The sequence below is a fragment of the Carcharhinus amblyrhynchos genome, chromosome 4 (assembly GCF_965287045.1).
Source record: "Carcharhinus amblyrhynchos chromosome 4, sCarAmb.v2.hapA, whole genome shotgun sequence".
NCBI classification, from domain to species: Eukaryota; Metazoa; Chordata; class Chondrichthyes; order Carcharhiniformes; family Carcharhinidae; genus Carcharhinus; species Carcharhinus amblyrhynchos.
In genome coordinates, this window is record NC_137327.1 from 1,405,694 (window position 1) to 1,421,563 (window position 15,870).

General features: G+C 42.7%; 1 protein-coding gene across 11 annotated transcripts in view; it reads left to right on the top strand.

Annotated features, from left to right (window-relative positions):
* Positions 1–15,870, top strand: part of zc3h18 (zinc finger CCCH-type containing 18) — a 179,616-nt gene that overhangs the window by 41,855 nt on the left and 121,891 nt on the right. For 7 of the 11 annotated variants that reach the window (XM_080186637.1, XM_080186636.1, XM_080186640.1 and 4 more), the window contains 4 exons: positions 4,738–4,830; positions 8,615–8,763; positions 12,239–12,271; positions 15,261–15,372. In XM_080186637.1, the coding sequence (XP_080042763.1) occupies positions 4,738–4,830; positions 8,615–8,763; positions 12,239–12,271; positions 15,261–15,372 (387 nt within the window). The remainder of the gene's footprint in view (positions 1–4,737; positions 4,831–8,614; positions 8,764–12,238; positions 12,272–15,260; positions 15,373–15,870) is intronic. The other 4 variants (XM_080186643.1, XM_080186644.1, XM_080186647.1 and 1 more) reach the window with 1 other exon arrangement.

The window sequence follows — 15,870 nt, forward strand, 5'->3', positions numbered from 1 at the left end:
ATGATGAATGGGATGGATAGGATAGAGGTGGAGAGACTCTTCCCGCTCAAAGGACAGTGGGACTAGGGGGCACAGCCTCAAGATAAAGGGGGGGCGGTTTAGAACGGAGTTGAGGAGGAACTTCTTCACTCAAAGGGTGGTGAATCTCTGGAATTCTCTGCCCGTTGAAGTGGTGGAGGCTGCCTCGCTAAATATTTTTAAGACGCGGGTTGATGGGTTTTTGAAAAGAGAGGGGATTAAGGGTTATGGGGAGAGGGCGGGAATGTGGAACTGAGCCACGACAGATCAGCCATGATCTTATTGAATGGCGGGGCAGGCTCGAAGGGCTAGATGGCCTACTCCTATTTCTTATGTTCTTTTGTTAACCTGGTGTTGACAGACTTCTTACTGAGTTTACCCCAGTCCAACGCCGGCATCTCTACATCGTATCTGGTAATCCCATGGATCTCCTTCCAAATTCAGAAAGGTAGTTTTGGGTAGTAGCCAGCCCTCCAATTCACCCAGCAGGAGCGTACGCTCGTTTTGGTTTAATTCTGAAAGGGAAATTCCTCATGAAACGAACGTCTGTTTCAGGACTTCCCAGGCATCCCTGTGGAAAAAATGTTCCATGCAGCCAGACCTCCTCCTCCTCCTCCTTCAGTAGGGATATGAGCTCCCTTTTTAACTTTGTAGGATGGTCTGGGGTCTTTCAGTGCCTCTATTTAAAGCTCAAAAGAAGGATTTTTCTTCCCATTCCAAGTGGGACAAAAGTGGTTTTTATGCTGTGGTTGGGCAGATACTTGGTTGGAGGGATTCAAACACTGAATTCTGGGAAAGACAGTCAAAGATTGTCTGCCATATCCTTCAAGTCTACACCCCTTGGACTTAAGGAAGCAGGGAACAGGGTGAATGGCCAGGATGAGTAATAGTTTTATTGAAGACATCTAAAGTGGTGGTGAAGTTGCAGTTGACCAGATTAAAAACTAGAAATGTTGTGATGAAAAGAAGGCTAAAGGCTAGATAGTTGTGGTTCTGAAAATGCGGTTGTAAGTAATTTGGGCAAAAGATTTCTTTCTGGGCTGGACATGGAAGAGGTTGTTGGTGAGATTCATATAAGCATGCCATTAAAAACTGCATTGGTAGAGATTGATCCGGTTAGCTTAAGGGATCCTCACAGACTACTTTGTCGCTAATATTGAGACCATCTCAGCCACAAGTGCAATCTGAACTGAGCTGACCAAGGTGGTTGATGTACAGTAACTTTCAAACAATTGCAATTCACTGAGATTTCTGTACTACTCAAAGACTTGCTGTCAGGATGCAAGTTGAGGTTGATCCCAGCCTAGTTTAGCTGCCATCTTCAGGCTCAGCAAAGCATTGCAGCTTGTGGTAACCACCTGCAGGTGATAATGTTGAGTTAAACTAGCTGCAGTGCAAACCTCAGTGTTGTGATCCCAGCTAATATTAGCGACAAGTGAGATCCCAGGATGGAACCCCATTTAATAGATCCTAACTTTTTAGTTTCATGTTTAGAGACATGGAAGAGCAGTGACAGGACTGCTGATGTACTTTTAACAAAAGAACAAAACATTTATTAAACAAAATAATGAATACAATACACTACTACTTCACCTCAGCTATATCTTCACAGATACACACACATTTGTAAGGTTAAAAGTTACAACAAAAATCTTATACTCTATTGATCTCAGTAAATACACAGCTTATGTAAATCGAGAAAAGAAACATGGCCAGATGCCACACTCTAAAACCAAGTGACAGATGCCACCCAAAACATCATCTTGGATCACAGTATGAGCCAACTTCTTTCACTGCTGCTCTGGCTTTCACACAGGGATTTCCAATCTTTGTTCCTGAAGCACGTGGCTCGGAATCTTCTCCCAAACAGCACTTTTACTTGGATAACTTCACCGAGAATCCATATCCAAGATTTCGGCTTCTCTGATGATGTTTCTGTGCCATGGATCACCACGTGCATACAGTCTTCCATGCAATTTCATATATACCCAGCTATACCAGCAGAACACTATGTTTCACAGGCTGTGTTAAAGTCTGCACCATGCAGCCCTGTCTTTAACGAGAAGTCATTGCTCCTCATTTTAACTTCATTTGACTTCACAGAGCTCCTAGGGCTACCTCTGCCCCATTCCTAGTTTCTGGGACTTTTGTTCTTTAGCTTCTGCGACTTGCTGTCTGTTTGTGTGCAATCTGCAAGAGTTTCTGTGGAATGCTCCTTCCCACTGGGTTACCTGGTTTCAGATTCAAGTTTAAGTGTTTATGTTTTTCAGTGTGCGATTCTGATGCAACAGCTTAGTGTTTTTTAATCCTGTAATTGTTTTTACATCATAAAAGCTTCCTTATGATGCAGGCAATTTTAAAAGTGAAACTGGACAGACTTTCTGGGTACCTTTTTAGCATAAAGCTAAATTAAAGTTTTAACCCGTAGCGCACAAATACAGAAACAAATTGACCATACTTAAGCTTTTACCTTGTCCCTCACATACATAAAAAATAAATTAGTATATAAATTACTTTATATACAAATATAAATTACTATTTTCTAACATCAGTAAATATCATTAATCGCTGAGCAGGTTCTGCGTACGTTCACAGTCTACAGTGTCCAGTACTTTGCTTATTGTAAGATTGACTTTGTGCTGCTGTTTATTGATTGAAATATGGTGGGTGGTGGGGGAGGCAGTTACATTTGATTCGATAGTACAAAGAATGTCTTAGTTTACATTTTTCTTTTTTTTAAACACAACAATATAACTGGCACAGTTCGACACAATCATTTCGCCATATAGAAAAAAACAGTTGGTTTGTCTAACCCAGTGTTTTGACATAAAAAGGAAGATGGAGAGAAAAAGAACAAAATACTAAGAGGGAGAAGGGCACACACCCTTGTGTACATTGTACTGGGGACTGTATTGCATGTTCTAGGAAAGCCTTGCAGTAGTAAATCTGACACTGAAACCTGTATGTATCAGGTAGGGATCCAGTACTTTTAGGAATGGGTTTGACTTGGATCAAAGTATACAAGTTAGAAATTCTATTGGAATACACTCATAATTTTGTGCCAGTTCTGTACAGAAGGTGACTTGTCATTGATCCAAGAACGTAAAATATTTTTCTGTGCTACAAATGTTAGAATATGATGTAATCTTTTCTCATTTACATCAATTTTATGTTTATGTAGAAGCCCCAAAATCAAAAACACAGGATCCATCTCAAAGCTTGCATCAAATGTTTTTTTCCAGCTCTTTAAGTATACCTGACCAATAGTTTCTTAAAAATTTTGATACCAGATCAGATATAATCCACTATTACAAATTTACATTTTTTAGCAAAGTTGGAGGCATGGTGGGGTCCATCTTGATCCTTAAACTTGGTGTAATATACAGTTCGTGTAGAGTTTTTAGTTGGAATGCCTTTGCTGTATTACAGACAGAAATTTTATTTGCATTCTCCCAGATAACCCCGTAGATCTCTTCATCTACGTTCACCGTGAGTTCCTTTTCCCAAGTCTGCAGTACCTTTTGTGTATTGTCAGGATCTAGAACGTAACATGTCATAAAACATGCTAATTAGTTGCTTTGGTTCCATAAACATTAATTTTTTTCTATAGTAGAGACACTGGCATTAAGATGCAAAGTTGTTTTATTGAGAATAAAGTCCCTAATTTAAATCTCAAGTATTAAAAAAGTGTCTGATGATATCACATTGTTGACACAGTTGCTCAAAAGATAATGAGGAGGTCTCTCTAAACAGGTCCACCAACCTTGAGAGTCCCCTGTCACCCCAAATGTTAAAACCACGGTCCATGAGAGTTGGAGGAAAATCAGGATTTCCCTGTATCGGAGTGAGAGCAAAAGATAGAACAACCTTCCCTCTAAACTACAGGCTATTTTCCAAGCTCTGAGTATTATTAGATTCTTACATTTGCCTGGTACAGTTTTAAAGCCTCTTAAGAAACAAAAGAGTTTGTAAAGAATGTTCAGTCTGACAAACCTCAGCATCAAGCCAAATGGAAAGGGTCTCTTCTTGTCCATTCTGGCATAAATCTCAGATGAGAGGCTAGCTGATGGCACCCAAGGCTTTTTGATCTTTAAATTGCAATTTTGCCAGTTTTAAGCAAGGTTTCTTTTTGATCCATATGGAATGGCAAAGCCTCAGACTTGGCAAAATGTATTTTATAATCTGAGAGGGCCAAACTAACCAATAATGTCAGTGAAACAGGAGCAGAAATTTTAGGCTTAGACAAAAAAAAGTAACATGCTATAAGCATGTAATTTTATACTGCTTTCCACCTATAGTCAAACCAAATACCAAAGGGTTCTGTCTAATTGCCTCACTATTGACGTTATAGCAATTGCAAACAACAATGGGGATAGAGGGCAACTCTGCCAAAATTATCAGATATGTAACAGTGGGAACTGCAGCAAGTGGGTTTTTATAAAGTGTTTGTGTCCATTTAATAATATTCCCCCCACCCAATCCAAATTTGTGTGTGTTTGCATTCTAATTACCAGATGAGGAATAATTTAGTTTCACCGTATTGCTGCTACCTCCTGCTAGCTCCAGTAGATGGCGGTCAGTTTCTACTGAATGTTGAATTTACTGTGTGAGCTGCTGTTTGAGTCTGAAACTGCTGGAAATTGGGATCCAGGTTGCCATTGTTAAAGCTCTACACAGAATTATACAATGTTGTTTTCACAAAGGATTCTCTCATTCTAGGGTGCTCCAGTAATTGATGAATTGATGCCACCCATTCCGTTGGAACCTCCAGCAGAGAGCGCATGGGAGAGAGGCCTGCGACATGCAAAAGAGGTAAATCGACACTCACCTAAAATTGCACAAATTAATTCATCATTCTCACTCGAATGACAGCAGGTCTGCTGCCCCATCCCCAGGGCAGAGTGCCTTCCATACTGATTGGAATGTTGGCCTGAATTATGGGCTTTGAGTATCTGGAGTGGGATTTAAACCCATAACTTTCTGACCCCAGTTAGAATGTTTTTCACTGAGCATTGGCCCCAGGAACCTTGATGCACTAGCTACAAGGTTGTGGATATGTAGGGGTTGAGAATGGAGAGGCTGCTGGGTGTTAGGCTTGGTTTGCCAAATGACCTATTCCTGCTCCATGTGATTGGAATCATTTGACAAAAATAATTCCAACTTGAATTTAAGATATCGCATTCAAGACATCAGATCCAATACCTGAGGCTGCCAGTTACTCAGATTCTTTAGAGACAAATGTGTGGATCTGGAGGTGACTGAAGGGGGGAGGGTCAAAGTGAGAGTAAGGAGTGAATTGAAGCACAGAAGGTCAGGGGGCATGGAGTTGGGGGTAGGGTGTTAGCGTGGATAGAGGATTGGTTGTCAAATAGGAGGCTGAGGGTGGGGGTTAATGGGTGCTATTCGGATTGGCGGATGGTGACTAGTGGAGTGCCCCGGGGGTCGGTGCTGGGGCCTCAGCTATTTACCATTTATATACATGATCTGGAGGAGGGAACCGAGTGTATGGTGTCGAAATTTGCTGATGACACCAAAATTGGTGAAACGGCAAATTGTGCGGAGGGTGTGGAGAGTCTGCAGAAGGATCTAGATAGGCTGGGCGAATGGGCCAGGAACTGGCAAATGGAATTTAATGTTGGCAAGTGTGAGGTGGTCCACTTTGGTAGGAATAATGGTAGGAAGGACTATTACTTACGTGGCGAAAAACTGCAGCAGGTGACAGTGCAGAGGGACCTCGGGGTCCTTGTGCATGAGTCGCAAAAACCCAGCCTGCAGGTGCAGCAGGTGGTCAGGAAGGCTAATGGGATAGAACATAGAACATTACAGCGCAGAACAGGCCCTTCGGCCCACGATGTTGCGCCGACCAGTTAAAAAAACAATGACCCACTAATCTAAACCAATCCCTTTTCGTCCATAAACCTATCCACGGATCTCTTAAACACCCCCAAACTAGGCGCATTTACAACTGCAGCAGGCAGGGCATTCCAATCCCTCACCACCCTCTGGGTAAAGAACCTACCCCTGACATCCGTCCTATAACTACCCCCCCTTAATTTAAAGCCATGCCCCCTCGTGCTAGCTTTCTCCATCCGAGGAAAAAGGCTATCACTATCCACCCTATCTAAACCTCTAATCATCTTATATGTTTCAATAAGATCCCCTCTTAGCCTCCTTCTTTCTAGTGAAAACAACCCCAAATCCCTCAGTCTCTCCTCATAGGACCTCCCCTCCATACCAGGCAACATCCTGGTAAACCTCCTCTGCACCCTCTCCAAAGCCTCCACATCCTTCCTGTAGTGGGGACCAGAACTGCACACAGTACTCCAAGTGCGGCCGCACCAGAGTTGTGTACAGTTGCAACATGACGCTGCGACTCCTAAATTCAATCCCCCTACCAATAAACGCCAAGACACCGTATGCCTTCTTAACAACCTTATCTACTTGATTCCCGACTTTCAGGGATCTATGTACACATACACCTAGATCCCTCTGCTCATCCACACTATTCAAAGTCCTCCCGTTAGCCCTATACTCGACACATCTGTTATTCCTACCAAAGTGAATTACCTCACACTTCTCCGCATTAAACTCCATCCGCCACCTCTCGGCCCAGCTCTGCAACCTGTCTAAGTCTCCCTGCAAACTATGACACCCTTCCTCACAATCTACCACACCTCCGACTTTGGTGTCATCAGCAAATTTACTAATCCACCCAACTATACCCTCATCCAGATCATTAATAAAAATTACAAACAGCAGTGGCCCCAAAACAGATCCCTGAGGCACACCACTCGTAACCGAACTCCATGACAAATATTTACCATCAACCACCACCCTCTGTCTCCTATCTGCTAGCCAATTCCTGATCCAATTTCCTAGACTACCCTCAATCCCATACATCTGCATTTTCTGCAGAAGCCTACCATGGTGAACCTTATCAAACGCCTTACTAAAATCCATATATACCACGTCAACTGCCTTATCCCCATCCACCTCTTTGGTCACTTTCTCAAAAAACTCAATAAGGTTAGTAAGGCACGACCTACCTGCCACAAAACCATGCTGACTATCTCCAATCAATTCATTACTCTCCAAATAACTATAAAACCTATCCCTAATAATTTTTTCTAAAACCTTGCCCACAACAGAAGTAAGACTCACCGGTCTATAATTCCCGGGGAAGTCTCTGTTCCCCTTCTTAAACAATGGGACAACATTCGCTATCCTCCAATCTTCCGGTACTATACCAGAGACCAATGACGACCTGAAGATCAGAGCCAGAGGCGCTGCAATCACCTCTCTTGCCTCCCAGAGAATCCTAGGGTAAATCCCATCCGGACCAGGGGACTTATCTATTTTCAAACCCTCTAGAATATCCAGCACATCCCCCTTATCAACTGCAATACCGTCTATTTTACACCCCTGCAACCCAGTGTCCTCCTCAGCTATATTCATGTCCCCCTGCGTGAACACCGAAGAGAAATATTGGTTCAATGCCTCTCCAATCTCTTCCGGTTCCACACACAACTTCTCTCTACTGTCTGTAACTGGCCCTAATCTTGCCCTAACCAACCTTCTGTTCTTGACATACCTATAGAACGCCTTAATCCTATCAGCCAAAGTCTTCTCATGTCCTCTTTTAGCCCTTCTCAACTCACTCTTCAACTCCCTCCTAGCCAATCTAAAGCTTTCTAATGCTCTACCTGAGCCCTCAAGCCTCATCCGAACATAAGCCTCCTTTTTCTTTTTAACCAACGAATCAACTTTTTTAGTGCACCACGGTTCCCTAGCCCTACCAAATCCTCCTTGCCTGACAGGGACATACCTATCACGGACTCGCAGTAGCTGCTCCTTGAAAAAACTCCACATTTCGGACGTTCCCAGTCCCTGGATGCTGGCCTTCATAGCGAGGGGGATTGAATATAAAAGTAGGGAGGTCTTGCTACAGCTGTATAGGGCATTGGTGAGGCCGCAGCTGGAGTACTGTGTGCAGTTTTGGTCGCCGCACTTACGCAAGGATATTTTGGCCTTGGAGGGAGTGCAGAGGAGGTTGACTAGGCTGATACCGGAGTTGAGGGGGTTGAGCTATGAGGAGAGGCTGAATAAACTAGGCTTGTACTCATTAGAGTTTAGAAGAATGAGGGGAGATCTCATTGAGACATATAAGATGATGAATGGGATGGATAGGATAGAGGTGGAGAGACTCTTCCCGCTCAGAAAGGACAGTGGGACTAGGGGGCACAGCCTCAAGATAAAGGGGGGGCGGTTTAGAACGGAGTTGAGGAGGAACTTTTTCACTCAAAGGGTGGTGAATCTCTGGAATTCTCTGCCCGTTGAAGTGGTGGAGGCTGCCTCGCTAAATATTTTTAAGACGCAGGTTGATGGGTTTTTGATAAGCGAGGGGATTAGGGGTTATGGGGAGAGGGCGGGAATGTGGAACTGAGCCACGACAGATCAGCCATGATCTTATTGAATGGCGGGGCAGGCGCGAAGGGCTAGATGGCCTACTCCTGCTCCTATTTCTTATGTTCTTATGGATTGTTAGTGTGATGTTTAATTGAAGTTTGTCTTCAGTCTTTAAACCTTTTACTTTCAGATGCTGAAAAAAGCCACCATCAGGAAGGAGCAAGAACCAGACTTTGAGGAAAAGCGTTTCAATGTCACCATTGGAGATGACGATTTTGATAAGGAAAATGATTTTTATCGGGACTGGAATTACCATGTCAGAAGAGACAGAGAGCCAGGGTGAGCATTGAGAGCACAGAAGCTAGTTACTGTGTTAAATATAAACATGCTGCCTGCTGGGTAATGAGCAAGCAATCTGCTTGGGCTCCTGCACTCAGATAGGATAACGGAGCTAATGGCTCATTTAGTCTCTTTGTTTTCATATTAGATTCAAGGTGGCAGCAATGTTCTGTTCCAGATGTAGCTAATTTGTTTTGTACACTAATGATATCGAGTAACAAGACTTTATCATTGTCACCCCTCTTTACACCCTGTGAATAGTAGACATCTCGGGTGGGCTTTACCGAGCAGACCGCTGCAAGTTTCGTGGTAGGTTGAGGTGGCCTCCCATTGACTGGTGACAGGATCATAGAGTTATAGAGGTTTACAGCATGGAAACAGGCCCTTTGGCCCAACTTGTCCATGCCTCCCTTTTAAAACCCCTAAACTAATCCCAGTAGTTCGCATTTGGCCCATATCCCTTTATACCCATCATATCCATTATTTATCTAAATGCTTTTTGAAAGACAAAATTGTACCAGCCTCTACTACTATCTCTGGCAGCTTGTTCCAGACATTCACCACCCTCTGTGTGAAAAAATTGCCCCTCTGGACACTTCTGTATTTCTCCTCCTCACCTTAAACCTATGGCTTCTAGTTTTAAACTCCCCTACCTTTGGGAAAAGATATTGCCTAGCTGTCTTGTCAATGCCTCTCATTATTTTATAGACTTCTCAAACCTTCTACGCTCCAGTGAAAAAAGTCCCAGTCTATTCAGCCTCTCCTTATAAATCAATCCATCAAGTCCCGGTAGCATCCTAATAAACCTTTTCTGCACTCTTTCTAGCTCAATAATATCCTTTCTATAATAGGGTAACCAGAATTGTACACAGTATTCCAAGTGTGACCGTACCAATGTCTTGTACAACTTCAACAAGACGTCTCAACTCCTGTATTCAATGGCCTGACCAATGAAACCAAGCATGCTAAATGCCTTCTTCACCACTCTGTCCACCTGTGACTCCACTTTCAATGAGCTATGAACACGTACCCCTAGATCTCTTTGTTCTGTAACTCTCCCCAATGCCCTACCATTAACTGAGTAAGTCCTGCCCTGGTTCAGTATACCAAAATGTATTACCTCGCGTTTGTCTAAATTAAACTCCATCTGCCATTCATCAGCTCACTGGCCCAATTGATCAAGATCCTGCTGCAATTGGAGATGACCTTTCTCATTGTCCACCATGCTACCAATCTTGGTGTCATCTGCAAACTTACTAACCATGCCTCCTATATTCTCATCCAAATCATTAATATAAATGGCAGTAGACCCAGCACTAATCTGAGGCTGGTCACAGGCCTCTAGTTTGAAAAACAACACTCTACAGCCACACTCTGGCTTTTGTTAAGAACAGATTAGAGTCCAACCAGTTTATTTGATAGTAATCTTACAAGCTTTCGGAAACGGTGTTCCTTTGTCAGGTTTGTGGAAGGTTCTGATCAGAGGAGGGCATATAAAGTCATTCACAGTTTACAGAATACTGATTAGAATGCAAGTCTTTACAGCTAACCTGCTTTTCAAGTCTTAAAGATGCAGACAACTTGAGTGGAGATAGCTGTCTGGTTTTGCTAGTTGTTGCTGACCTTCGGGTAAGTGTTCTCCAAGGCGGCCTTCACGACACACGACAGCGCAGAGTCGCTGAGCAGAGACTGATAGCCAAGTTCCGCACACATGAGGACGGTCTCAACAGGGATCTTGGGTTCCTGTCACACTATCTGTAACCCCCTGACTTGCCTGGGTTTGCAAAACCTCACTCACTGTGCTGTCTGGAGACAATACACATCTCTGTAACCTGTGATCAGTGCTCCTTCCACTCACATTGTCGGCCATTTTAGGACTTGAACAGCAGGTTAGGTGTAAAGACTCACATTCTAATCAGTAATCTCTAAACCGTCTATGCTTTATGTGCTCTGTCTGAGGCCAGAACTCTCCATTCACCTGACGAAGAGGGAAACCTCGAAAGCTTGTGCGTTTACTATCAAATAAATCGGTTGGACTAAAACCTGGTGCTGTCAGACTTTTTACTGTGTTTACCCCAGTCCAACGCTGGCACATCCACATCTTTGCTAGTTGTTAACAGGGTTTCCTGTTGAATGCACCCCTTATCCCCATGGCAGGGGCATGCATCAGCTGAACTGGAAGATCCCACTGGCGTGAACGGCCAGGAAGTTCCAGCCTCGATTTCCTTGCCTAATTTAGAATACCCATGATTTTTGGTTAACCCTATTTAAAATTTCCATTTTTATTTCTATGTTCCCGATATCTCAAACTGCTGATAGTATTGAGTCGACATATTGTGAATTAGGATTCATCCACAAGTAAAACAGCTGCATGAAGAACAGTCCTTTTAAGTCCATGAAATTCAATTAATTGCATCAAAATCAAAGCAGTTGAACTGAGCTATTCTTCAAGGATCTGAATGCCAAAGCGCACAGTGTAGGGCAGTGGATTGGTCCAATTGGAACAATAATCAATAGTACAACTCCACTTTTAAAAACTGGGTCTGTAATTCTTCCTTTCACCCAGAGTATTGTTGGTATTTTCCTGATTTGCAGAAGTCCTTATTTGGTGACTAGCAAGCCATTATCAAAATAGTGAAGCTGGATGTATTAAATAATCAGAGTGCTCCCTGAGGGAGAGAGGTGACAGTTGAATCGAGGATCCTGTTGTTGATGAGGGCCAGCCATTTTTCCCATGAAAATGCGCATGTGTCTTTCTAAACCAGATCAGCATTACAATTGCCCCTGTTCCTCCTGCAAGGCTGATTGACCTTATTTGTACTAACTCTTTACTCCAGCCACTAGGAGCTGGCCAGGACACTACTCTGAAACCAGGGGCCCCTAATTCTGTGCTGAGCACTGAAGGCACTGTGCAACGATCCTAGCAGTTGTTTGCTCAGCCATTGGATATTAGGAAGGGTAATAACAAGGCACAGCCATATCTGAGGCCTCATCAGTAGGGATGAGTGTACCAGGATGAGTTCTTGGAGTAGCTTTAACGGTGAATGCATGCCAAAGAAACATAATTAAAAGTTGCCACCCTGGACTATGGCTGATACTGTTTCCAGGTTTGGACATTGGAATGTAATGCTGCGGTTGGGAGTATTTGGGATAAGTGTCAATGGTATGACTGGTTCATTATCCTGGAGAGTTTGTTGAAGGAGTTGTTGATTGTTAAGAAGTTGTCACGATGCCACCTTGACCAGGTTTGAGTTAGGCAAATTTATTGCTGCTTTAGTTACTGCTGTTAAGCAAGTGCCCCAACTATCACATTCAGCTGGAAAAATGAGACCTTGGCATTTGGTTCAGTAATTGAGCATGACTAAACTTCTAAGGCTGCTAATGAATTTAGGGTTTCAGCTCCTGTTCAAAGCATAGATAAATTTGAAAAACCAACCAAATAAATCCTTCTTCTACTTTCCTTCAAATGCACCAGCGACTTGGAGTACAGAGAGGCAATCAGTTACGGGTAAGGACTTTCACAGAATATTCTTCACCATTCTCAATGTTTTCATTCATACATATGCTGGTCAGACTGTACACCCTGTCTGAGCTCGAGCTTTGCATGAATATCATTGCTAATTTCATCTCTGAAACAAAGAAAGGAGGGGGAGACTGGAAGAATTTGTTCCCTGTATGTAGGGGGGGAATTTGCAATCCTTACTTGGTCTGTAATGTATGTGACTCCAGATCCACAGCAAGATGATTGACTCTTACCTACCTTCTGAAATGGCAAGCAAACCACTCCATTGTATTTTAATTAAAAACTGATCTCTGTGAATAAATTAAGACTACAGACCTTTAACAACTGGCAACAGCAGTCCAAGAGGCAAAGCAAACCTAATCTCGAGGATTAACCCATCCCTATTGAGCTCCTTTATAATTACGGTGTTGATTTTTTTTCTTCTCTTTCCTCCAAAGTCATTTTTACTCTAAATGAGTTAGAGTTGTATAAATGAAAGGGCTTACACAACTTGACCTCTCTGCCCAGTTTCACTGTGAAAGTGCCAGTATAAGTGACATTGATTTGAGAGTATTGTGTATATATAGACAGGTATGCTCATTTCAATCTTGATTGTAAAGTTCTGGGTTTGTTTTTGTTTATAAAGCGAGATTCTTCCAGTCCTTCTGCTTAAAATGCCAATCTTCTGCATTTCAAGCATATACCTTGTGCTTTTTCCAAATCACCATCCTTGGCACTCCAGTAGGAATTAACCATCCCAAACAGGCATGGCTGCTGAACACGCTGATGTCAAAACCAATGATTGCACAAGAAATATCCGCAGTATTCTTGTCTGGATACTCTAATAAAGATGACACATTTGCGCTGGGCTAGTGGTCCAAGGGAATAAGTTGGGCTGCCAAACGTTGGGATATGAACTGCTATTCATGATTCTCCATGGAACAGGTTCCCAATTCCACCAGGACTAATCGTAGCAGCTGCTCCCTCGACCCCACCATGATCGAGCTGCATTGAAGCATCAAGTAATAGGTTTTTGATCCAGTCATGAAAGGGAAATCATGTTTGACATACCTAGTAGCATAGATAAAGGGGAAACCAATGGCTTTGGTGTATTTGAATTTTCAGAAAGCCTTTGATAAAAAAAAGTCCCTCATCGGAGGTTAGAGTGAAAAAATTAAATCACACGGGATCAGGGCCAATATTTTAGCATGAATTGAGAATTGGTTGGCAGACAGGAAACCGTAGGAATAAATGGGTATTTTTCAGAGTAGCAGGTAGTGACTTGTGGGATACTGCAGGGATGAGTTCTTGGGCTCCACCTGTTTTCAATCTGATGAGAGAATAAAATGTAATATTTCCAAGTTTACTGTCAACATGAAACTTGGTGGGAATATGAGTGGTGAGGAGAATGTTAAGAGACTTCAGGTGATTTAGACAAATTGAGTGAATGGGCAAATACATGGCAGATGCAGTATAACTTGGATAAATGTGAAGTTATCCACTTTAAAGTTTATTTATTATTGTCTCAAGTAGGCTTACATAAACACTGCAATGAAGTTACTGTCCTTTAAAATCTCTAAGTCGCCACACTCCAGTGCCTGTTCGGGTGCACTGAGGGAGAATTTAGCATGGCCAGTGCACCTAACCAGCATGTCTTTTGGACTGTGGGAGGAAACCAGAGCTCCCAGAGGAAACCCACACAGCAATTGGGAGAACATGCAGATGCCACACAGTGACTTAAGCCAGGAATTGAGCCCAGGTCCCTGACTTTGAGAGGCAACAGCACTCACCACTGTGTCACCATGCAGATGGAGAAACAGAATGGCAGAGTTCTGTTTAAATGATGATAGATTGGGAAATGTTGATGTACAAAGTGACTTGTGTATCCTTGTACACCAATCACTAACAGCAAGCAGTTAAAAAGGCAAATGGTATTTTGGTTTTCATTGCAAAAGAACTTGAGTACAGGAGGAGCTGTGCAGGGCATTGGTGAGACCACACTTGGAGTAGTGTGTGCAATTTTGGTCTCCTTACCCAAGAAAGATTATACCTAAGGATAGACACAGCAAAAGTTCACCAGACTGATTCATAGAATGGCAGGATTGTTGTATGGGTTGACTAGGCTGGCATTTGCTGGAGTTTAGAAGAATGAGGGGACCTCATAAATTTACAAGATATAGGAGCAAAATTAGCCCATCAAGTCTGCTCATCCATTTGATCATGGTTGATATGCTCATCAAATATATAAAATTTGGACAGGGCTGGGCAGACAGGATGCAGAGATGTTGTTTCCTCTGGCTGGGGGAGAAAGGGTTCTAGAACAAGGGGTCACAATCTCAGGATACAGGTAGGCTATTTAGGATTGACCTCAATCAGTGGTGAACCTGTGAAATTCTGTACCACGCAAGGATGTGGAGGCAAAATCATTGAATATATTCAAGAAGGAAAAAAGTAGAATTTTTGACTCTAAAGGCATCAAGGAATGTGGAGATTACAGGAGTATGGTGTTAGGATCATGGATCATTAATCTTATTGAAAGGTGGAGCAGTCTTGAAGGGCTTAATGGCTTATTCCTCTTTTCTGTGTTTCTATTAAAACTCTCACTAGTTCAGTGTGCTTGGTGAACTGAGATTTATGAATAGGCACTGTCCTTGATGAATGTACAGATTGGACATGATGATACGAATGGTCCCACTGGGCTCAGAATTCCTATTCCTTATCGTTATCGAGCAACCACACTTCACCTAGTGGGGAAGTATTTATGAGAGGGCAGGATTAGACTGTTTGTGTCCAGCCCAGATGAACTGGTTGCTAGATTTTGTTGTCTAATCCTTTGCACAAAGAGTCATTAGTTGGGTCATCGCGGCTGCAGATAACCATAGAGCAACCGAAGTCACCTTTCTGTTTTTGGTGTGTTGTGAACACTCCTAATTCACACAAGATAGAATGGAAATTTGAATACACAAACTTAAGGTATGTTTTTCTTGGCCCTTAGGCCTGACCCCTATATAACTCCCTACTACGAACATGAAGTTGAACGGTACTGGCGTGATGGACAATACGAGAACTTCAGAGTCCAGTGGACAGAGGCAGACTATCATTATAGAGTAAGTATTTTGATAAATAAAGCATATTTCATTAAATATTACCCAATATTTCTGTTCATTCAGATCCTTAAATCAGTTCCTGCATTGAAATTGAGTTGATTTGCTGACAGTAAAAATGAGCTGTAGCTGTCGGAGTCATCGAGGTGGACAAGCTTGTTAGGGAATTGGCCTGTTTAACCAGCTGCAGGAAGAAGGCCAGAGCTTTTTCTTCATTTCTCTGTTCCTTCATTAATCCAAACATGGGCCACAGAATTAGACAGTTTAGGTAGCCAAAGCCCAGAACCCCATATGCTTTTTTTGTTTGAAGCTTTCAGTTGGTGGGCTCAAGCTCTGCTTGTCCCTAATTTGTTCCTAACCCGAAATTGTAGCCACTGTTAAAGGCTGGGCATCTGATGGGATCTGTGCACCCCAAGATTTCCACTGCTACTGCTAATCGAAGCTGAGTTGTTGTTAGAAGCTGTTTGCTTATTATTGCATTGAGGAAAGTGCTGATTTCTG